The 25,029-nt window shown below is 36.4% G+C and overlaps 1 protein-coding gene across 2 annotated transcripts in view; it reads right to left on the minus strand.

Annotated features, from left to right (window-relative positions):
- Positions 1-442: 442 nt before the first annotated feature.
- LOC105837933 (sodium/calcium exchanger 2) overlaps positions 443-25,029 on the minus strand; it is a 68,413-nt gene continuing 43,826 nt past the window's right edge. Inside the window, exons 4-9 of one of the 2 annotated variants that reach the window (XM_012683132.3) lie at positions 20,008-20,190; positions 17,410-17,580; positions 12,791-12,949; positions 7,209-7,380; positions 2,880-3,191; positions 443-1,656 (exon numbers count right to left, since the gene is read on the minus strand). In XM_012683132.3, coding sequence (XP_012538586.1) covers positions 2,987-3,191; positions 7,209-7,380; positions 12,791-12,949; positions 17,410-17,580; positions 20,008-20,190 — 890 coding nt within the window. In that variant the 3' untranslated portion in view covers positions 443-1,656; positions 2,880-2,986. Of the gene's footprint in view, positions 1,657-2,879; positions 3,192-7,208; positions 7,381-12,790; positions 12,950-17,409; positions 17,581-20,007; positions 20,200-25,029 lie in introns of both variants that reach the window. The other variant, XM_012683131.3, reaches the window with a different exon arrangement.

A 25,029-nucleotide genomic window follows, 5' to 3' on the forward strand; every position in this document is an offset into this window, starting at 1 on the left:
TATTTAAACTGAAGAAATTTAATTTCGAGTTGAAAAGTTTAGTCAAATAAATTTTTCTCAGTGTCGTCTCGGCACACATTTTGTACTCTCTGAACCTCGCGGGGAGTGGAAGATCACTCGACTTTTCATTACGCAGTAGTGAATTTTCATACTTTGATTCCCATTAGAGTGGCAGGTAGCACGCGCCCATAACCTTCACCCTTTCAAAGTATGACGTTCCACTCATCCGACATCTAGAGAGCAATGTCTGTGCAATTATTGCAATTGATAAAAATGCACTATGCACCGTTAATTCTCTATTAAAAATCCGACGCAGTCATGCAGTGTCCGATCGATCGCAGGCTACTCTACTCGAACTTCTTTCTTTTTCTCTCTGCTGATGTACGTCGCACGTTTTACATCTCACTCTCTCTTTCTCTCTCTCTCTCTCTCTCTCTCTCTCTCTCTCTCTCTCTCTCTTTCTTTCTCTTTCTCTGGCTTTTCGTTGAAAATCGTATGTAGTAAAATCTAATACATATTAAAATATATCGTTACGCCGAGGAGATTAAGGAAAGAACGTATGCCTAGCGAACTCTAATTTTCATCATCTCGTCTCCGGTATATAATATCAGGTAAACAAATTTCTAAAGCTTTGTAAAAGTGGCAATGAACGAAGGTCACTGGACTAGCTGGTGGCACGTCGCAACATTTTTTCTGCTCGCGGTGCTGTTTGCCCGCGCGCTCTTCTCTCCTTATATACCCGCGACAATTTCCCCACGCGACATCAATCGATCCGACATCAAAGGTTTTTCCCCCCTTCGGATAAAAGTAACGTGTTCGTTTCCCTTGTAACGTGTGTACGCGTGTTACATTGTACATATAAAATTACCGACGCGTTGCGGCTCTTTTCTTCTCCTCGGCGGAGGAAGGGAAGAATCGCCACGCGATGCATACGCGCGCACAAACCGCTACTAACAATTCAGGTAATCCACAGCGTGGAAGAAAACCTGTGTGTGTCTCCTTAGAATTAAATAAATACACACGTGTGTACACACCTGTCATGTGAGTGTGTGAGTGTGGGTGTGTGTGTGTGTGTATGTGTGGGTGTGTGTGTGTGTACTCGCGATCCGATCAGTACATACGTACGCTATCTAGCTACGCTTTTCTTCTTCTTCTTCTTCTCTGTTTTCTTTTTCTCTTCGGTTTTCTCTCACAGCAGCCAATTTTCCTTTTTTTTTTTTTTTTTCGTGTGTGTTGCGGGGAATATGACTAGAACGCACGTTTTTCTTTTTCTTTTTTTTACCTCTTTCTCCCTTCAAATTATATTTTAAGGCAAGCTCACACTTTTTCTCGAGCGCGCACTTTTCTCTTCTCAGTTCTCGGTTTTCTTTTCCTTATTTTTCGCCCATCTTCTTCTTCTTCTTCTTCGCTCGTCGTTCCCTCCAATCGATTCGGTTTCTTCTCATTATCGGACACACACTCGCACAGGCACTCTCGCGTTTCAGATATACCCTATACATGCATACACATACATACACATATATCCATTTAGTACGTCACGCGACATGTTCGTTGTTAATCGTCTCAGAGGATGAACTTATAAGTGAGTTTTTTCCCGGCACAACTATAGTTCGTTCTTGGCGAAATTGTATCGTCCCGATACCCCGCTTCTGTGTCCTGCAATCAAAATCGAGGATTGTTTAAAAGTACACGTAACAATTGTTTAAAATTACACGTAACGATTCACGTAAATGGGAAGAGTTTAAAAGTGATTAGATTGCGTTGGGAAAAGTTTACAAGAGTAATTAACTCAGATTAAAGTATCATAAAGATAATGAATTGGGAATAATTGAGGAGTTTCCTGCAGAAGCCCAAACAGGTCTCTAAAAGGTTAAATTTCCAGGAAACAAAGAAAAACTTTTCACCTTCAGACCGTTCGTTGTATAAATACGGTGATTTTTCTCTGGAAGTATAACGAGAACGAAGTTGCAAGTTTTAACTAATATTTTAAATCTCGTTTGATTTTCGTAGAAAATCTTTCAGTTATATGGAAATAGAAGACGTAACGGATTAAGCGTAGAAATTTTTGCCCTTTTACCAAAAGATTAACTATTTTCTGTTTAATCATCTAATTGCTTCTAATCTTTTATCTTCCGAAAATAGGCTCCGCCGTAAAAGACGGCCGATTGTAAAAAGATATAAAAAGATTATAAAAGGAAGAAGTGTAATTGCCGATTCCTCTTTTCGTAATGAAAATATAACCGAATCATCCTTAACCCACGTTTACGATAACTTCTTCATTTTCCCAATCTTTTATAATATGTAGGCATATCTTACACTACTGCAAACTGCAAACTGCCAAGCGGCATCTGTTGCAGATGGCTAACAAACAAGAAATTCATTCAAGAAATAAAATAAGTAAAATTCTCAACAGTAAAATTAGAATATCATTTTGGATCCGTGAAAAAAGTTATCTTGGTACAAATGTTGCAGTAAAAAATATTGTTTTTCATTTTGTATACGTTGAGTTGGTAAAATATTTAAGATTGTAAAACAATAGCGATCCATGCAATCTGCATAACATTCTCGAGTCAATTTGAATGCCAACGGTAATGTCGCGTAAAATCGAGAATGAGAGTCTGCGTATAACGAAATTCTCCCCTTACGTGCAATCTTAACGCAAGACGTTTTCTTGATAGGTCTTTAACGTCAACTGCCATTTATTTATATCATTCATGTAATTAAATTCGTTGCAAGAGTGAAATAGCATTACTGACGCGCATAATGCGGACTGTTATTTTCCAAAAGACACGACACGGTGTGAATGTTAACTTGTACATACATAGAATCGTTGAACTGCGGTACGTTGAAAAGAATCAGAGATCTCTCGTGGTACTCACCGGTTAACAGTTTCGTTGAGCACGTGCCTTGGCGGACTAGAGCCAGAGCTGTAAGATATATATATGCAGCGGATAGGCCGACGTAATGGCGTCACATTGGCCTTGGTTTAGAAACCCTGGATCACGCCGTAGGCCTCAAGGGTGGACATGATGAGGTAGAGCAGCCAGAGGGAGAACAGGAACCCGGACGTGATGATCTTCGGTATAAAAGGTCCGCCCAATTCGCCGCCGATCGACTTCGTCCGTCTCGCCAGCAGCACCACGATCACGAAACAAGCCTCGCTGCAGAACAGGGTGACGGAGAAGGCCAGGCTGCGTGCACGGAAGAAAGCGATTGTATCACAAATTGGGTGTAGCGAGCAACAGCGAGAGGGGTTGCTGGAATTTTTCGATAAAACGACGCGAGAGAGAGAGAGAGAAAAAGAGCAGCAACCAACCGTGAAATTAAGCGCTGAATTTTTCTGCAACAACCGTTCAAATTTCTGCTTTGCGTACTTTCGACATGTTACTTGAAGAGGCAGATATTCTTTTTTTTTTGTTTATTTCGATTGTGATCGAATTTATAGTATAAAATTGAGAAAATGCCTTTTCTAGTTTTCTGCTAAAATTTTCGGAAAGTTTTGAACTGGCGTTATCACCGAAATTTCCCCGAACACGAAATGGCGAAACTTTTCTGGTGCGACCACAAATTCCATTTCCAATTCCGATTGGCGATGTCGAAACCGTCATTGAAAGTCAATCGACGACTTGAGCACTTGCGAATTCGTGCGCGACCACTTGTGTCTACACAATAGTTTACATCTTAGAGACACGTCTCTACGTGCAATCTATTCTCTTCTAATTGCCCTAATTGTTTTTTTAATGAAAACTATTGAGCTTATTCCGAGAGAATACGTTCTCCAATATAAAAACAAAACATATTTCTGTTAAAGGTTAATAAAGTTATCATAACAATATACATATATTATACACAGTAAAAAGTTTTGTGTTAAATTTAACACATTGCACATGTCCCAAATTATCCACTCAAATTTTTGTGTTAATTTAACATATTAAGCATATATATAAATAACAACATAAATATTATATTTAACATAAAAATAAATGCTTTTATAATTTGACATAATTTTTATGTAACAATTTAATGAGAAAATTATATCAAAGTAACACATGTAACATGTTACTTTAACATTATAATAATGTTAATGTATATAACCATGTTACAATAACATATTGTATATGTTATTTTAACATTATATAATATTATTTTAACATGTTATAAATGCTGAAAAAATTTTCATACAATTGCATATATAGATTGTTTCGGAATTATCGACAAAAACTTTACCTATGCTTTCTAAATTTTTAGGCGTAAACTATTTTTGGTTTGCCTTAATCGCGCTGCAAGTGGTCTTTAGTGGTGCAGCGCGTCGGTTGCATTTTACTCCCGAGAGAGTTAAGCCGCTTGCTCGCCCATCGGGGACGCCGCGCACTAACTGGCGGGATTTGTAGAGTAAACTCAATATTTTTTTCAGTCAATTTTAACAGATAAATGCTGTCACTGATAATAAGGAATATTTATTATGTAAAATTAAAAGTACGTGCACATTGTGTTATTTTTACACTGCTTTTCAGTTATTCTAATAACTTAACACTTTACTTGAATTAACACAACATAAACAATGTGTTAAATAGTTAAAGTAACATACAACTGTGTTATAAATTTAACACAAAATTTTCTACAAAAGAAAAATTTTAACACAAATACAAAATTTTTTACCATGTAAAAGAAAAGAGATGTAGTGATTCAAATTAAAAGTCAGTTTTTCTTTAATTAAAAGAAATTTATGATTTAAATTGTTTTACATTAACTCTAAATTTTGAAGTAGTAAAGATGATAAAAGAATAAAGTTATACTCGTAGCGAAGAGATATATATGCTATTAAAAAAAATAATTTTAACTTCGTATTATCCGTGAATAATAATTCATGATTTAATCAAAGATACTTTTGTATTCTATTTTCATTTACTATTTTTTTAGCAAGGCACACTGATGATACAGATTTGACACGAAGTTTTTCAACCATGACACAACGTTAAACTGTAAAACGTCTAATGGCATATAATATTGTAAACTATGCAATAGAAATCTATATTTTAGTAATTATAATAATCATATATTAATAACGGAGATAATTGTACCGTATTCATGGATTTTACTACAAATATTATTATAATAAAAAGACATAATAATAAATAATGTATATATAGTATACACAATATAAATAATGTAATATAATCTATTACATCAAATATTACGCTAACGTTCTCGACGCGACTAAGGAACTGCAAACGCGCCCAGAGGGTGACAAGTGGTGCGCGCCCTCCAAGTTAGTAATGCACTCTCGGAAATCAAGCCTAGAATTCCAATCGTTCCGACAAGCGTTGTGTACGGTGTGTGTAACACACGGTGTAACCGTAGCGTGTACCCGCTGGAAAACACCCCGGTATCCGATACGAGGCCAGGTACAATGCAACAACGCCCCGGTTCCGCGCGGTCGGGAAATCCTCATGAAATGGGATACATAGCAGGGTAAAAAAAAAAAAGAGGAAAAAATTGCCCGCCATAAAATAGAGACCTTTTAGCCGTTCTCTCGCGCGGCATTACTCTTCGCGAACGAATGTGCGCAAAATGTTAAAAAAAAAAAAAAAAGAAGAAAAGGAAAGATAAGAGGGGAAATAATCCTCCCAATGCCGGTGAAAATAAAGTTCGCGAATCGTTTTACTATTTCATTTTCGGTACGCGGTAACACGTTCGAGTATCCGCGCGCGTTTGATCGTATGGGCGAAGGAAAGATTTTATTTTTCTCTCGCTCAGGCACCTTCTTTTCGAAACTTCACCGGCGGGCAAATTTCATAACGCGGAACAATGGCGTTAAACTTGTCGCCTCCGTTTGTCGGCGAGGGCGACGTCAGCCAAGTCGCTGTCGCCTTGCGCCTCCCGACCGAATATCTGTAGGAATAGTTTCACGATCGTAAATGGGGAGAACGATGGTTGATTATCGGGGTCACGCTTTAATCTGACGTAATGCGACGTCTCGTTCCGTGTCATCGCGCGGTGTATCCCGCGCGGCCCCCGAAAACGCGCTCATTTACTTGCTGATCGAAAACCGATTCTGCCTGCTGACGTTCAATTGACATAAATACACGCGCGTGTATATATGTATATATATATATTTTTTTTTTTAAATATAGAGATAACAGAAGTAATGAGGAATAAATGTTTAGCGGTGTCTCGCTCCCTCCAGATACGCGTATCAGATGTCGACGTCAATTTTGCCTGAACTCCGTATACGAAATAAGCTGTGTTATGTATCACAATACTAATTTTGTATATGCGTATATATAAAATAAAGGATGTATGCATGGGGAGAATTTTCTCTTAGAATTTTCTCTTAGAACCTTCAAAATTGTGGCAGTCACGGGACAACGTGGAACTTTGAAAGAATTTTGTATTATTATTCACAAAATGGTTTGGTTAAATTTTGCCATAGTTTTAGTGAAATTTGGTAAAATTTTATCCGACTATTTTACGTTATAAAATAATTTTTAGTTAAATTAAAAAAAAAAACTTCTTAATTCCTAAAGCCGATCACCATTTTTTAGAAAGTATCTTTGAATTGGCTTTGCAGAATTTTAAATCTTTTTACACAATTATTGTGCGTACAAGAATGAAGAGGACAAAAGCAATTTTATAACGAGAAAAATTTTTATCAATTTTTAAGTGTTAAAAAATATTTTTTTATTATTTTGTACATAAAATCGCTCTTTGTTGTGCTCATTTTTGTGCAAACTTCGATTGTGTACCACAATTTTTAATTCTATGAAGCCATTTCAATGATGTAATAAAAAATTTGCATGGCCTTTTTTTATCGTGGATTCTATATGTTAATCAAATATTATCGTAAAGCAATTATCAAGAATAAATTTCTTTCCGTTTTTTGTATTAACCCGCTCATTCTTACATTTTTTGTGCGTACTTTAATTTCTGTAAATTTTGCAATCCTAAACATAAAACAGACGGCTTCAAAATCCTTTTAAGTTTTAAGAGAAAATTCTCTCCGTATCCAATATAAATGAAAAAAATAATTAATAAATATGAATTAATTCTTTTGTCACCTGTTGCTTCGGGGGAAAAAAAAAAGATTTAAACAGTGTCTTGGGAAACCATTGCTTCGAATTCGAATTTATGGCGGGTGGACACCTGGTGACTCTCGCGGCGCATTTTTACGAGTGGCGAATGTTCGCGACTGCCTCCTCGCTACTTACTTGCCGGGTTCGACGAGGAACGGTTCGCTGTGGCAGGCGCGGTAGATGGCGGCGATGCTCCACGCGACGCCGATTCCCAGGAAGACGTTTACCGCGTTGCTTCCGGTCACATTGCCCACACTCGCGTCGGCGTACTTGTCCTGGCAAGCGGCCACTTTGCTCGCGAACGTGTCTGAAAATGATTTTCATCATTGGGCCTCTGTCGAGTTTCGACGAACTCTCGTTATTCTGCCACGAAGTTATAGTCGCAAACAGACGCAAGCACCAAACGCCTTTTTTTCTCACTTTGGCATGCAAACCGACATTCACGGTCCTATTCTCAGATTTAAGACCGTTTCAAGATTACCAATATTATAAAATTAGCGTCTTAAAGCGATTACTTCAAACGAAATAATCTGAGAATTATTTCGGATGATTTCTAGAGGCAAATTTCCTTTCTCTCGCGCGTCGGCAAGAGAATTCTTAGATTGCTTGTGTAATTCACATTTGCTTTCAATGAATGACCAGTGGTGTTATTTATAGAATGTCACCTAACGCACCACAACCAGAAAGGGAGTGACTCCTCGTAGAGAGAAGTAATAAAAAATAAATTATATACTGCAAATTTCATGTCGCGCATCCCCCTTTTCCTCGTTTGCAAAAACTTTTGATGAACTTTCCTTCAGACTCTGTCGTTGGTAAACGAGTAGTACGCGGAGATACGCGGTGTAAATATTTTACGTAGGAGGTATAAACTAATTGAAACTTTGCTTCTACCCCGCAGTTTTTTTTAGACATAAAAGATCCATTTTTAACGGTTACAACGTGTCGTATTTTTTGTACACTGTAAAAAAAAAATCATACAAAACTACATAAATAATGTTCCTAAAATTTCTATCCTATTATTAAATTACCTTTAATCTCGTGCGAATATAATTTTCCGTTGCGAAAAAAATAATTTCACGCCTAATATAAAGATATACCTGCTACTAATTATACAGAAATAACAGTACCAAAAAAGATTGAACTACTTAAAAAAAAAAAAATACCCAAAAAATTTATATATTCTATAAATCGTGCAATTTAAATTTACGCACATTAACTTTAAATTTACGCATATTATTTACGTAATTCCACGTGCTTTTTCTACAGTGCGCACATAAATACGTTTTTCCACACCGAAGGCCGGCGAGAGGTTTGCAGCAATTTAACCGATATCGCTTTTTATTTCATCCGCAAGTTTTAAACGCCTCGCCCTCTCGCAACGCGCGGATAAAACCGTGTCTCGCGTGTCTCCCCCCAACCGGGAGAAAAGGGTCGGTGGTTTTTAGTACGCATTCTGCCGGGAATCAGAGAGAGAGAGATCGTCAACTGCACTTAGAGCCGTCGTGCTATAAGCTGCCGCAGGACGCGATTTGCGGTAGTAACGGCTTGCGGAATACGCCGCTTGTACGCAGTTTGCAGTTTATGACGGGCTGTAAGTTCGCCGCCCCCGCGCTGCGGTGGAGGGGTGGACTATACTGCCGTGTCGTTGTTGTTGCACAGATTGTCGTAAGGGCAGGAAAGCTCCTCTCCTTGCAGCGCTGCGGAGCGCTCGACGATATAGCGTGCGGGCAAAACGTGCGCTCCAAATTCCGCGCGCCAGTAAGTGAGACGCGGTTTCCAAAATTACGTAATACCCTGGTGCAAAGAAAGAGAGAAAGAGAGAGGGAGGGGAGGGGGGGACACAAGTGAAAATTGTGTCTATTTTTTTGTGGAAAGAACGTGCGTTTGAGAGAATAATTTTGTTAAAAATTACGGGAGAAACAAGTGAAATTTTGCGCAAGGCAACACATTATCATTTAATGATCTGGAATTTGTTGCTTCTGAGTATAAAATTTTTCGTCTTCCGTTTGCCCCCACCCTTGCGCCGCCGCCGCAATTCCACATCCGCAATTCCGTTGCGTGTACCGGGAGTATAATTAATTAGTCGAATTAGCGGGAGACGATTGTTTATGATGCGCTTACGTGCGTCGACAGTGTGTGCCTTTGGTATTACGTTACTACTCGCTGCAGCAGTAATGCTCGGTAATTCATCCACCGTGAATGATAGTCAACCCTGTCTCGCATTACCATGAGGCAGTAATTAATTATCCCCTAACGACCGTTTCAATAATTAATTATCACTAATGATTATAATTATTAATCAATAATTGTGACTTTATCCGTTAACAATCAATTGGTGATTAAAACGCGATGGAGTTCGCGTAACAATCGTAACAATCGATTTTTCGCGCGGTACCTTTCGATTCAATTCCACGAATTGGCTGACAAATTTCTCATCCGAACGACATTTGAAGGGAAATCAAAGACGTTTTTTCACTGGAAATTTTTGAAGCAAAGCTAAACAAGTTCTCTCATTAATTTCTGACGAAGATCTCTCTCGGAATGCGCGCGTCTTACTGTGTCCTGCAATCTTGGTATGTAAATTCTAAATAAATCCATTTTCATTTTTTTTTTCTTTGGAAGTACGGAAACTTTGGTACGGAAAAGAAGATCGCCAAACCGATTTCGGCGATGAGCGGCACTCTGGGAGATCGGGGGTTTACTCTCCGGTATAAATATTGATGAGGTCCTGGGGGAAGAAAGTTTCCAAGGGGAAAGAAATACAAGTATACAAAAGGAGAGCACACAGTGGCCTAAGTAATCCAGCCAAGAAATCGTGCGTCATCATACTCATCGATTGTCGTGGCAATTTGGCTGGCATCTTTAGGACAGATACAATTCTGAAATGCATATTCTCTTATGCGGTTAAGAAGGAGGCTGTAAGATATTATTTGTACGATACCTTTAAAGAGGGGAAGTAGTGTAAAGTGTGTAGAGAGAGAGAGGGCGTCGATTTTTGAGAAATTTGCCCATCGGTAAAAAACATAAAAAAAAAAAAATAGTTTTAAAACGAAAAGAGTTTCTAAAGCCACAGTGTTGAGTACAAAATAATATCTATGGTATAAATGTTTGTTAAACTTTTGTGTACGCTCGGATGTTTCCGACAAAAAGTATGTTTCGGCATGTTTCATGCTCCGTGTGTTACAACGAAAATAAAGTTACGCTTGAAAACGCTCCTTTGGCCGCTTTGGCCAAAACCTACAGCGTATCTTTAATTTGTGAAACGTTGATACGTAACGAAAAACCAGACTGAAATGTACTTGCTTTGTGACCTAAAGTAACAATTAAAAAATTATCATAGTTACAGGAATCTTTTTTTCGGGATGAGCTGCCCTCACTGAACATTAAGAATTTATGGACATATTTAAGATAATCAATTTTGAGCCGCTGTTTCAGATGTAAATTTTGGACGTAACCTATTGACCCAGAAACTCAAAACGACGCGGCTGTCGTTTCGCTTTTAATAGCTTTTGATAACGCCCACTCAGGTGATTTATTAAATGCCCTCGTTGTGATTTTCATATAAAAATAACCGAAGACAAAGGTCAGGTCATAATTGCCTCTGAAGACTTCCTAATGTAATTAATTTCTAATGTAATTAATTTCTGTAAATACGTGCGGTGTAGTAGTCAGATTTTTCATGAAACCACTGGTGCAATAAAACATAATGAGCTTTCAAGTGATTGGTTTATTAAAAATTGCATCTTCTACACGGAGAGAATATTCTACTGCTTTTTAGAAGAGAATTTTAATAATTTTTTAGTATGGTAAATACCACTTAGGGAACAATTATACATTCAACCGATTTCTAGAAATCACCATACCAAAAATCAGCAATGTCTCTTTCAGTAATGTCTCTTTCTCCCGTCGCATTGTCATTTTGCTTATTCCTCTTTTCTCTCTCTTCAAATCTAAATAGTATTACTCAAAAATCATAAAATAATAAAACAACTATGATTTTTAAAAAACTATATTTAAAACATTTATTTTTAAAAACATTTTTAAACGTATACTTTTTATATCCATGTTTTTTTAATAAAATAACGATTGTTTACATTAATTGGCATGGTAACTGACTGTTTTAAAGTTTTTGGTATTGTTTTTTCATATTTCAATTGTCAATTGAAATTTTTGGTATAGAATTAATTTGAAATTAAAAAGAAATCTACTATTTAATATTTTTGTCAAATCTATTTTCTAAAACGCGACAAAATTGGAATATTAGTTATTAAAAGTTGGTACAGTTTCATCAAGTACATAATATAATATATACACAGCCAGTTTTTGTTATAAACATATTGATTTTTGCAACAATGACGGTCTGTTACCTCGCTAGTATGTAACCATACCAATTTTTTCGGTAGAAAATTCTCTCCGTGTAATAGAGTTATCGCGCTCTCCCTCTCTTTTACCTGTCCGAATTTTTTAATGTCAAAAAAGAGCATAAAAAATCTGGGAGTTTGAAACGTTTGGAGAGGTCTAATATAAATCGTATCAACTTGAATGCTGCATCATGCTTTACGTGATGCAACCTCGTAAATCACGATGTAACGTTAATGCAAAGAAATTTTGTTGAAACAAAGAAATCAAAATTTCTAACGCGGACATAGTGATATCGATAGCCTGCAGGAAAAAAAAAGCGAAATGAGATTCCGTAATTACTTTATCTCGCGTGTATCGAGTTTAATTAATTCCCCGTATCTCAGAGAGGAGGATGGAGAGAAGATTGATATACTTTTTTGGCCTCCCGAACACATGTAATCCCTTAACATAAATATATTGCGTTGCTGTAGCGTGTCTTCTGTAAGAGAGAACTTTTTTTAACGTTACTACAGTGTCACGACGGTTTTGCGGAAATGTTGTGCGACCTATTTACAATATTGCAGCTTTACAATGAAATTCTGTAATAGTAGTTCTGTAACCTTCTAGTGCTGTTATAAGAGAAGGAGGTTGAGAGAAGGAAAGATGACTACAACTTAACTATGGTATTTACAGCTTAACTAAGCAAATTACAGTCATTACTCTAATTATTATTATTAAATTATTATTACTAAATAATGCGCGAATGGTACAAAAAAAAGAACAGTTATGTTCACCGTAATTGCGCTTGAATTTACTACATAAAAATGCTTATTTTATTTTTACTGTCCTGATATATTTTTTTAAATTAATTTCTGAAATGATCAAGATTTAAAATAAAAATTTTCATCGTTAAATTATACATATAAAGCTATTACGACTAACGTTATGATAGTAATAACTATAAAAATGGAGCTTTTAATTATTTACCGCAACCATTTACCATACAATTGTAGTCACAAATATATCAACCACTTCTCCTTCTCCCAGTGTATGTACATACATTTAATTCATCGAGTTTATGATCACGGGCGTTAAACGTTCCACCCGGTATAGAGCAAAACTTAGGCCGCCGACGGCCATTATTTCCGGGGCACAAAGACCAAGTGCAATAAATTATCTCATTGCTCTCCTCGCTTAATCCTAAAAGTCCGCCGTAATACGGCGTCATAAGTGGAATGCGATCAATGCGAAAATTCGAAGGTAAACTAATGCGGGGTACATGTTAGCCGCTTTTCTAATACAACGCTCCCTCCCAATCGCACCCTCCTCCTCCTCCTCCTCCTCTTCTGCTAACACGTTATCCCCGTTTTACTTACCGGGAATGCTGGTGCCGAGGGCGACGAAAACGATCGCGGTGACAGAATCCTTGATACCCAAAGTGCAACCGAAATACGAGGCGACGTCGCCGATCACCGCCGTGACAACGCCGATCCCCAAAATGCTGACGATGAAGCACAAGTAACCACCGGCGATATCTGAAATTTTGAAGAATATCTCCCATTATGTTTTGCGAAAGTGATTCTCAATGAAAGTGATTCTCAAAACTGGATCGTCAGATAATAATGAACAGACGCGCGTTCATTTATATCAGTGGTTCCCAACCTTTCTTTGACCAGGGACCACTAGAACTTTTTTGTTTGGTGCAGGGATCCCCAAGGTTCAAAATAAACATTCCAAGAATTTGAAAATAAATTTTAATCGCAACTTTTAGTCAACATTAAACTTAAAATAATATTCGAACGTATTTTTATAATAGAGAACTTTTAATTGAAAATCAATGTGACTTTATTTTGCGGACCTTAATTTTGTTTCTCGCCGACCACTGGTTGGGAACCTCTGCTTTATATCATAAAATAGAAGAAATAACCACGAAATTTCTTCATTATTTCTTCTTTTCTTAATTTGTGTTGGTTAACATATGTACATGCATGTCGCAACGGATGGCTATAAAAAGAGTTAAATTAAGGTAATTTTAAAATTACTGCTAAACATAGTGATTCCATAAGGACTTCTACCGCCTAAAAACGGATTGCCATAGTGCCAACACGAGGATCATAATGCCATCCTCTTCTCTCTCTCTCTCTCTCTCTCTCTCTTTCTAACGGCGATAAAGAGTAAGTTTTGGTCATTTTTTTTTTACACGACGGACTAAATGCAAATTATAAAGCGACGCTCTTCGTTTGCGCCACTACGTAACCACGTGCGTTTGAAAGCTTAATTAGCCCAGTTAAAAGTCCACACAGTTTTTCCCCCGTTTACGTTCACTCTCTCGGGCGTAATTACGCCACGTCGGCTCGATTCCGCAGACTTGGCTTTCGCAGATCGTAAAGAAAAAGAAACGCGATGTTGAGTACACGCTACTTTGCCCCAGTCAATTATTTCTGATTAAAAAAAAAAAAAAAAAAAATATCACTTGTATGTGGAAATTAGTTCAAGACTGCCATAAGTGATTTCTATAAAAATAAAACTTTATCACCCCTCTAACGAAGCTACATTATAATAGAGAATAGCGATGGGGTGCCTTGATAAAAATTTGGCAAATTATTTAATGTATTTCCGTGAAGGGTGGAAAGAGTGAAGGAACATTGCGAGCACACTGTTGCGAAAAATTGAAGCGACCTCCCTTCGCAAACGTATATAGCTTTATTCTTGAGGAGAGTAGAACGTCTTCTCGCACGTTACGTGTAAGTGCCGCCTGTAGAATAGTAATCGCGTCTGAAGATCAGATGACAAAGGCGCCCCGAGGCGGCTCCTAACGTTCTCCAAACGGTTGCCCGAGATATCTGCAATTGATGTGAAACTCGCGTGGCGCTTTCTGCACAATCAAAGACACTTCAAATCCTTCGGTTCCTGTCGCAAGTGAAGTGCTTTTTCTCTCCATCTTTCTCTCTCTCTCTCTCTCTCTCTACCTCCCTCTCTCTTTCCCTGCGGGTATACGTGACAACAAAAGGAAATTATTATTAGAAATCCGTATACGAAGATACGTTGACGTTGGTGGAACGTGGGCGTTAATGTAGCTAACGAGTCCGTAAACACGCGGTTAGTTTTACTGTTAGCACGTGGCCGGTGTGTATTATTATTGCAACACGGTCCGCCACGCACTCTCCCTGCTTAAACGCGACTGATTTATTAAAGTGTTCCCCGCGCGCGCGTCGTTCTTTTTCATATGCGCAACTCTCGCTCTTATTTATCGATTGCGTTACGCAATTATCGGAAAATCGTGCTACCGCGGAAAATTCCCGCGAGATCGGCCAATAACTCGGGGGTAACAACGTCAAATAAAAAGGATCCGAGGATATCGAGAATACGTTACAATGAAATTCTTACAACAAACACTGTTATTTCTACGTTAGTTAGAAACGCGAAGGAAAATTCTACACAAACACAGGGTTTCTATTTGTTTTTTTAGTAATCCAGTTTACGCTGTATATTTCTCATTTTACTCCGCCGTTTTAAACGGGAAGGGATTGTATTGTCTTTAAAAAGAATTTTGCGAATTCTCGAATAAAGAGAAACCCCCGTCGGGTTTATTTGTCCCCGCGGGGATTTATTGTTTCTCGCGAAGAATCTATTCTTAATTTTTTATTAAGAAAACGTTCGGTAAGTACCCTCGCTACCTCGCGCGGGCGAACGTTGCCGTAAATTTTGCACGCGAAATTTACTTTGGAAAAGAGTGCAGAAGCGCCAGGTCGCCATAAATCACGCGCGAAATTTCCGTGAAATTTCGCGAGAGAACACGCCGTACGTGTGCGTTGCTCCTTTTACCTATCTGTCCGTCCGCCCCGTGTATACGTGCGCCCCGCGGTATATATATATATTTGCCCTGTGCACGTGCACGTCCGCTTGGGATTTTCGAATGTCCTCAAAACCAGCGCCGTGAAAACTGACGATATTGCGCGCACGCCTGTCCGCGGTTCGCGCAGCGCGCAACATGCAAATTAAGCTCCTGGAGCATTCAACCGTCATCTTCGGGATTCCCCGGGCTTTTCCGGGGATGCACGGCGTGATGTCTCGCTGAAAATTGCATTTAGCGGAATGACGTGTTCATAAATCTTTTGCGGCCCCTGCGCCGTACCGCGACCGCACGTCAAGGCTTGCGTGTGATACGCGTGACACTAAATTTCGGGGGTTATCTCGAAGGTATTGTGAACGCAGGCGGAATATTCCGCGTTGTTATCAGCAATTCCAGGGAAATTGCACGAGGATGTATACCTTCGTCACGGTTTCTTACTTTTCTAATTTGTTTTATATTTCATCTCGCTGTTTCAATTGTTCATGGTTTTCTCGGCGATTCAGTTAGCTCCCTCCCCCCCCTCTCTTTTTTTTATAAAGAAGTTAAAACGTCTAGCTTACTTATTATTATATTCCACCCTGGGATTTGTTTTAGGTATCAAAGAAATTCCTCGATCACCTCGGTAATTTCCGGCAGTCCGGAGATTAAGCTCTCCGCCCTTGCGGAGGATGAAGCGAGAGAAGAAAGGGAGTAAATACAATTCTGCATCTTCTGTGCTTCTGCATGGAAGCGTTGATCTATAAGGGCGACGAGGGAGAGGGGGGAAAGAGAGGAGAAAGATAAACAAGGTAAAATTACGTTGCCCGATACAGTAGTTTCCCAGAGCTTTTGCCAGTTCAGCAGGCCTTTGCGATTGTGCTTGCTGAAATAAAGCACGTCTCCTCCCTCGCCCTTTATCCACCTCTCTCGCCGTCTTTCCTCGTTTTCTTCCACCTGGATGGAAGCGGAGCCATGACTAAAGAGCTTTCCCGTAAAAAAGGTATGTGAAAAAGTTAAAGTAAAATTAAAGGGAAGGGATCTCGAAATAATAAAAAAAGTCTCAAGAAATGAGAAAAGGCATGGAGAAAATCTGTACGAATGTTCAACAAATATTATTAAACAAGTAATAAGAATTGGGTTTTTTTTTATTTTTTGCAAATTACGAAAAGAGAGCAGAGAGAGTACAATTTTCTTCAGTTGGTTCACTCAAAGGTAATAAGTATTTATATCAAATCCTATGATCACTTAAAACACTGTACTTATTTTTTTTAATTGATAAGACAGATTAAAACTTGTGAGAGATTTAAACATTTCGCAGTTTTTCGAAAAAGGTATCGCGGTATATAAAAGAATTTGCAATTAATCTCTTTCACAAACGTGACCATTAAAAAAATGTTATTTTGTCGTGAGAGAGTTCAGGTGTACCGTTTTCCGTATTGCAGATTGCGCCATCATAAACACATTTCAATCAAAATTCACTTCGCCTCTCATCGCGTTAAAGCCGATGGCAATTTCGTATCTATCAACGTTGTTTTCATGTAAGATTGAAACCGCCATTTCGCATTCACGAGCAAATTGTTATTTCGAGAACGTGCTGAAAACATCTTTTCGCGTGCCGATAAAACTAAACGAATTGATGAAATCAACTCACGTATTTTGGCCAAAATTTTGCCATAAAAACCATCGAGAATTCTCTTGTGCAGTTCTCGCACATATATATATATATATAAAATAATATTAATATAAGCAATTTCTGAGGAACGTACAGAAAATACAAAAGTAGTAAATATTGTTGTCAGGTTGTAGATTTTACATATGTTGAAAATTATCAGATTACGATATATAAAATGTCTTGTAAAGAATTAATTACTTATTATATGATTTCTATAAAACAGTAAAAAAGTCAAAGTATTTAAAACAAAATATTATATATCTTTAAAAAATTTCATTTAAAACTTTCGTGTAAAATTTTATTTAACACACTCTTATATAAAATCTGCAAAGGAGCAATAATAAAAATTTTATTAAATTTCTTTTTCATAGAAAGTTTTAAAGCAAATTATAAAAATAGCAATAAAAAAATTAGAATGTATATTAAAAATAACTTATTCCGTACATACAATGCGATGGTATTAATGTAAAAAAAAAAAAAATGTCACTCACCTGTAGGCGGAACGAATGCAAAGAGAATCTTCCAAAAGATGGTAACCGAATGCATAAGATAATCCATCGCGGATGGTCTGGAAGGTTGACCGCTTCCACCCTCTCCGTCGTCCTCATCACCCCCACTGACAGTCAGCGCTTCCGTGAATTGTTCTTTCCAAGAACTTGTACCTAAAGACAAATTATATTTAAGAATTTACACAAAGAGAAGAAAGAAAAATACAGCGTTTACAATTTTAAAAAATTGTTGCCATTTGTTATATTCTGCAATGCAGCATATTTTTTAAAACTTTTATAAAAAAATTTTTAAGGTATTAATAATTTAAAAAATTATACAATAATAATTTCTGACTTTTTAAGTCTTAAAACAATGATTAATAATGTTGCAGAAGTTGTTTATTGCGAAAGTTTCTGTTTATTATATATATATACCAACAAATAAAAGGTTCAGCTTACTTCCTTTAATAAAGATAATACTGAATGTAGAAAAAAAGGTGTTATAAAATAACTTTCTTGTAACACATTTATATCTACGAACGTGACGAACAAGCGAATGAAGCGCTTTATCGTGGATAAAAGTCGAAAATGGCTTTGAGCGATTTCGCTTCACGGATCGAGTGAAAGGAGAAAATGCAGAAAGGAAAACCGAACAAAGAAAAGCGCACTATAATAGAGCTATGCGATACTCTTTGCTAGTTGTAATCAATTCCATACACATACACACACACGAGAGAGAGAGAGAGAGAGAGAGAGAGAGAATCAAATTTTTTTTATTTCGTTCAATTTGTACAAAAAATATTTATCGGATGGGCCATTTAGATAAATATTTTTTAACATATTTGCTTATTAAATATTTATAATGTATGCAATATTTTTCACACATACACCAAGTATTTGGTTTATTAAATGTTAACAAATTATATGTGTTATCACTAATAATAACTATTTATTAAATAAAAAAAGAATATTATTGTAGAAAGATTATCACACGTAGAATTTCATTGTTCTTTGTGAATTCGATCTCTCGAGCAAAGCTTTCTCATCGAAGCTTCTGAGAAATATTTTTTAGAGACACATAAAATACATGGAATGATTCCGCTGTGAAGAAAAGGAAAAAGCCTTTTGAGTGTAAAGAGACTTTCCTTTCGAAAACGAACAAAAATGAAAACACCTCGTCTGACATCTTCATGTCTTCTACTACTAGTTCTCAGTGAAGTCAATACCGAAACTCAATACGATCATTTTCAAGACTTCCCTCAGAAATTTACGGTATTCATAGTCGGAGATCGCAATGGCGCCACGTCCGAGGGATTTTGCTATTTCGTAAGTTTATTTACAGATTTAGAAATCTTTGTTTTTTCTCTTAAAAATAAAATATCTGTCGCACGTAAAACTTGTGCAAATCATATAAGTGTTTCTTTTTTTGCAAATTCGCAAATTTTTATTTTAAGAAAGTCTTTGTAAAATTTTTTTCTGCAAAATAAAACGTTAAAGTGTTCTGACATGTGCCAATGATGTAAAAATAATTATATTCAAACGTTACTTTTGATTAATATTAGTATATTAAACGGCAAATGTTCATTGCAATTCAACATTTTTATTTGCAATGCTGTACGTATCTGGTTTAATGGCGGAAGGCAGAAACTCGTTACGTGAGATCTAAAGGAGAGGTAAGAAGTACGGCTCTGAAACGGCTGCATAGCGAACGCGGTGAAAATTTAAGGTAACGGCGGGATGCGCAGGAAACGCAGAAACGTGAGAATCATGCATATGGCGCCGGGGGAGTCTTGAATTTCACGAGCTCCTACATAACGCGCCGCATTCCACCGGGTTGCATTTTTGAAGAGACCCAATCTAGATGCCCGCGCGTCCCACGATGCGCATTTTATCCTCCATTGGGAAGGATTAGGTCAAGTTAGTTTGAGTTTCAGACGCGGAACCGTTCAATAATAAATTCATGGCCGTTGACGAAGGGGACTTCCTGCGATGAGGAAAAAAATCACGCGTATATGAAATTTTTTCAAACTATATGTAATTACAAAACCGTTGAAGGACCTAATTGCAAATTTCGGCGTGTATATCAATGTAAATTATAATTGTAATTACATAATTATAAAATTATAATTATACTATATAATTGTAATTTATATATTTGTATTTATATTTACAAAACTAACTCTTTTAAGTTGTGTAAACTTTTTTCTTAATTCTCTTTACATACAAAAAATCTACCTCTCTTTCTTTCATGTATATATATATATACATATATAAATTTAAATAAATAATATACATATGTGTACAGGAGTTGTCTTTGAACTGATGTACACATATGTATTTGATTAAAAAGGGTTGACTTTTCGTAAAACATTCAGAAGTACGAGCTAAAACTTTTCACACACACATTTGTTTTATTAAAAAAAAAAAAAAAACAATTTTTTGAGAGGCGAGATATATGTACTTTGATTTTTCACTTCTCAACGGCACCAGAGAGAGTTCGAGAGGGACTTAAGCGTGCACATGGCGCGCGCGCAAGTGTGAGAACGTAATCCTTATATCTTACAGCAGATGTACCTAGAAGAGATTATATTAGTGGCTTACCGAGTATTATGGAGGCGTTTGCTCGCTGGACTAGCTTATCCACGGTGTTCTTGAACTCCTTGGATTCTTTAATCCTAATCTGCGCTCGGGACACCTCGCCCAGGCGCGGTCTGCCCAGCAGTGCCATTTTCTCCTCCTCCGTTCTCTCCTCCGGCTGCTTCATCTCGGCCGCGGCTGCGATTCCTGCTTCCGCTGAAACCAGAAAATCGCAGCCCCTCGCTGCTTTAATAATGTCGCGACGTGTCCTGTAGCGGGAACGAATGGAGAGCCGATTCATGGTCAGATAGGAACGGCGGAGCAATTTCTGTTAATTAACAGTTTTAATTAATTCCAGTTTGGCACGATAAATATGCGAGACGTAACGTTGGGAGCTTTTCTTCATCGAATATTTTCAGATATTGACCGACCTATTTTCACATTCATGAAATGCTTGAATCCTTCAAGTAGCTTCGAAAGCAGAGTTTTTATATCGAGACGTAGAAATACTGACAGTTTTAAACACAAATTAAAAGAATATACGTATGTATGTAAGAAATTGTAAAAAGTTGCAAAATACATTGTGTAGAGAAAGCATTTTATAATATTTAAAAGTTGTCATTAATTATTCTTTAAAATGTACATTTCATTTTTATTTTCTGCTAAAATTACTTTCTCACATATTAATATTTCTGACACAGTGATGTAATTATGTGCAATATAGATATTAATTTGATTTATTATACGTACACTGCGTGTACTACGTGTAAAACTAATTTATATATTAATCATAATTCTATATAACCCTTTCAACGCTTATAAAATTCTATCTGGCCTTTAAAATATCACAAATTTTACACAATAAACATACATATATATATATAGAATTTCGTTGCGTCAAGGGCTTAATAAAACTTGCGCTAGCTTTGGTTAAAGATAAGTTCATGACACTCCAGTAGAGATTGATCGTACGGAAACAACATTAGACAGAGGCTGATTGATCGATAACTTCCGTACTATGGAAGTCCATTTAAACAGACCTTAAACACAGACTACAAACGCGACAAACAGTCGCTTCCTCGCGTGGTCACGGCTTTACTATCGATTGCACTCATGAATTATAGTATATCGCACACCTCCCTTAAGGTAATTCCGTGCCTCGTATTCCGTGTCTGACCACACATCGGCTCACATCACTTGCATTAACACTTGTCTACTGGTAGCGCGTAGTGTGAAACTAACTTTGCCTAGAAGAAAAAGACTGTCCTATGTGGCATATAGATATGGAAACACAAATATTAATGCGACGTTGCATTAAGATTACAGAACCCTAGTGAATCGAAGAGCAGGTATTTTTCAACACTGTAACTTTTTTTTTTTTTTTTAGAAAGACAAATAAGTGATACGTTTCTGTTTTGAAAATATGTACTCTCGTTGAAACGAAGTAACACGCAAAATTAGATTAAATATAAAAATAGACAAATGATAACAGCGGTTTAAATGATAATCGTAATTTGCAGCTAGATGGCAGCGACAATTCAGCCTCAATAAATTATCTAACATTAAAAAATAAGCAATTTTCTTTCTTCATACTTGTTATTGTCGATTTATTTTTTAAGTAAAAGTTTTACGTAATGCTGAAAATTATTTGTATTTTTCAATTTGCTAGAGTCCTATAACCCTTTGATTTTATCATTGTTACATAATTAGTACACAGCAATTAGTTTTGACAAAAATATTTTAAGCCATTATCTGAAGAGGAATTAACACGTGAGGAGTTGTTAAGTATCCAAATGTTATCTGTGCAACAATGAAAATCTCGGCGATGCAACATATATTGTAAGATTCCACACAAAGTATGTCTGTTGCGCTATCAATGCATGTGAATAACACTCAATGACCACATTTATCTCCGTCATCGGGGGATGATCGATACTTTGCACGGAGTGTTTCGATCGATGATGAATGACGCATTTATTGTTGGTATCTCCTGTCCACAGCCGTGATAGCGTATGATCGTATTTCATCGCAAAAATAAAAGGAAATACGAATAAATCCAAGGTATATGTCAAAATCAGAGAAAGCTAAAAAAAATAAAGGGAAAAGCAAAAAGAAGAACAAAAGGCAGGAAAAAAAGTATTGTCATTGTTATCGTTACAGAACTTAATTATATATAGCTGTTAAGAGTTTCCAATAAAATAAAAAAAAATTGTGATGCATCAGTACATAATTTTTATAAAAAAAAAACCAAACTTTATATTTAAAAATTTAGTATTTTATATTACATTTACAAATATATGTTTCTCTCTGTTTTAAAAACCGCTTTTAATAAAAGCAATCCGTAGATCAGTTTATACTTTTTATACTTTACAACGTAAAAAACGATTAATGGGTAAATTAAGTCCCAAACAGATCAATTTAAAAAGTCTTTGTTAGAAAGATGTCACTTTTCAATTTTCCTTCATGTTAAATTTTTATTCAGGAAATGTCCTATCTCTTAAGCAGATATAAATTTGCTTTAGGTTTCACTTGGTGTTCTAGTATTACCCAACGAAAGCATCGTATTTCGAGCTTCCCAGCTCATATCTCGACTTAAGCTCGGTGAGTTAGCTTTCCGCATTGGCAAATTCAATTTCACTTGACTTTTCCTTGATTCAGAATCGATGTATCCTTCATTATTTCCGTGACGAACCTTGCGAAAAATTTCGCTGGACTGCTATTACGTCTCGTCGCAGCACAATTAAAAAATTAAATGTAACAATAAATAAATAAAAATTCAGTATTTTAGTAATTATAAAAGCCTACCGGCAATTTGGCTAATAAGCGAAAATTAATCCCTCACAATGAGATTGAAATAAAATAATAAACATTGTTTTAATAATGGCACACGCAGTTGTAACATATCGATGTTATATTATATTCAAAATCGCAATTATCACGTTTGTGTATTGTTGACGCTCTCAGAATACAATAATAGTCCCTCGTTTGGATTCGGTCCCATTACTATATCGTAGTTTCAAACGCAAAATAAATTTGCTGTTTGCCAGTCGTGCTCTTTCTTTTTCTAACCCACATTTTATTTATGCAAAAAGAACCTCCAGATATCTCGATTTAAGGATATTTCAGACGCTTCGAATACATTTTACAAAAGTCGCAGAGGGAAAACTTTTTAAAACTTTATGTAACCTCAAATCTCAAAAACTATATACGTGACCAGTTACACGTGCGCAAATAAAATCATCGGAAAAATATTTTGTAACATAAAAAGTTATTCAAATAAATGTATATAAATAAATAATAAACAAATAAAAAAAAACGTTAAATATAAAATTAGATTTTCAAACAAAAATAATGTTTCAATCAAACTTGTATAAACATTAAGTCTAAAAATATCGGTTGATTTGCAATTTATTACTATTCGTTTCATTGGTTTAATTTTCTTCAGCAATTATTTACTAATTATTACATTCAACTACTGGCGCAACGATTCTGTGGCGTTTCTTGACTCTGTTCTGAAAATTCATGGATTTTTATGCGTCTGGCTACACGAAGAATACGAGTTAATCAAAGTTGAACTCAATTTGCTTTTCAATGCCACGTAAAACGTCGTCGAACTTGAAGCTCATCGAACGGACGCATTCGAACAAAAAGAAGCAAGAATACAATTTATCAGCGGAGATGGAAAGAGAAAGAGAGAGATTAGCAATGGTAGTTCATTCCTGTCCCGGACATGGATAAAATCAATGAACGATCGGCCGATGAACGCCAGATGCAGCGCGGGGTGCGATTTATTGCTCTCGCGAAAACCCCCGCCCGTCTCGGAAAAAGCCGGTGCGTAAAATTTGAGATGAAGGAAATGTGACTCGCCTCGGGAATTGTTCTCCATTTTGCGAACTTCCCGGATATCGCTTCCCCCCCCTCTCCCCCCCGCCAGAATGCAGCGCACTGCGGTGCATTTTAAGCGAGTGCGCGTTCAGCCCACAGCATGAATTCGACTCAGTGCAGAAATAAATATTCCATACGCTTGAGAATAAATTGCAAATATACCGTTAATTTTGCAGGAAGCCTAAGATTGTGTATTTCTTCCATATTCCTCGGATAAAATTTATATGAATAAGTCAATTCCGTTTCGGTTCTAAGATTTATTCATTTTCACTTGATTGCTTGTTTGATTAATTTTCTAATTTTGTCTATTTGTTATTATCGAATAAATTCAAAAGTCTCTTTCGAGGCTACAGCGTTTCCGACAATCTGCAGTCGCACCTATGCAAGACGTGCATTAATTAAACAAAATGTTTGGCCGTATGAATAATATAACCACGAATGACATGTTTTCTTGATTTATCAAAAAAAAAAAAAAAATAAAAACTTTTTCTCTCGTTAAATTTTTTACGTATAAAAAGTAAGTTGCTTTTTATTTAGAAACTCCGAATGCTTATTAAATCTTTAGCTTAAGTAATCTTAAAGTAAAGGGAAAGCACAGGACGTTTATAGCCACAGAAAATTGCTTTATTTTTTTATTGGATAAACTTTGCGATCGAAAAAAAAAATCTGGTCGCAGCAGAATTTGGGACACGGTGATTGAATACAAGCGTTGATGACTAAATACGGTTCTAGCTTTTTCATCGGAATATTTTAAACTTGATTGGTGACGGCGGGTCAGAAATAAATGGCGATGGAAAACCTCGTCTCATTTCGCAAGGGTTTTTTTTTTTCAACTTACGAACGGTAGTGGAATTTTTACGAGCGCTTCTCGATCAAAACGTCGAAATTATCGGAAAACATAAGAAATGGCAGCCGCGAAAGCAAACTGAGAGTATATGGAAAATTTCAGAAATCTATATTCGCCAGAAATGAATATATTATTCAAATTTAAAAGATTTTAAATATTTTTTTGGAAAAAAATAAAAACATAATTTTAAATTATAATAACATATTATAGTTTTGTAATTGTAGAAACTGTTTAATAAGTAATATTTTAATATTTAAAACTTTTTAATTATTTAATATTTAAAAATATTTTAATATTCAAAATATTTTAATATT

Source organism: Monomorium pharaonis, chromosome 5 (genome assembly GCF_013373865.1).
Source record: "Monomorium pharaonis isolate MP-MQ-018 chromosome 5, ASM1337386v2, whole genome shotgun sequence".
Taxonomy (NCBI): domain Eukaryota; kingdom Metazoa; phylum Arthropoda; class Insecta; order Hymenoptera; family Formicidae; genus Monomorium; species Monomorium pharaonis.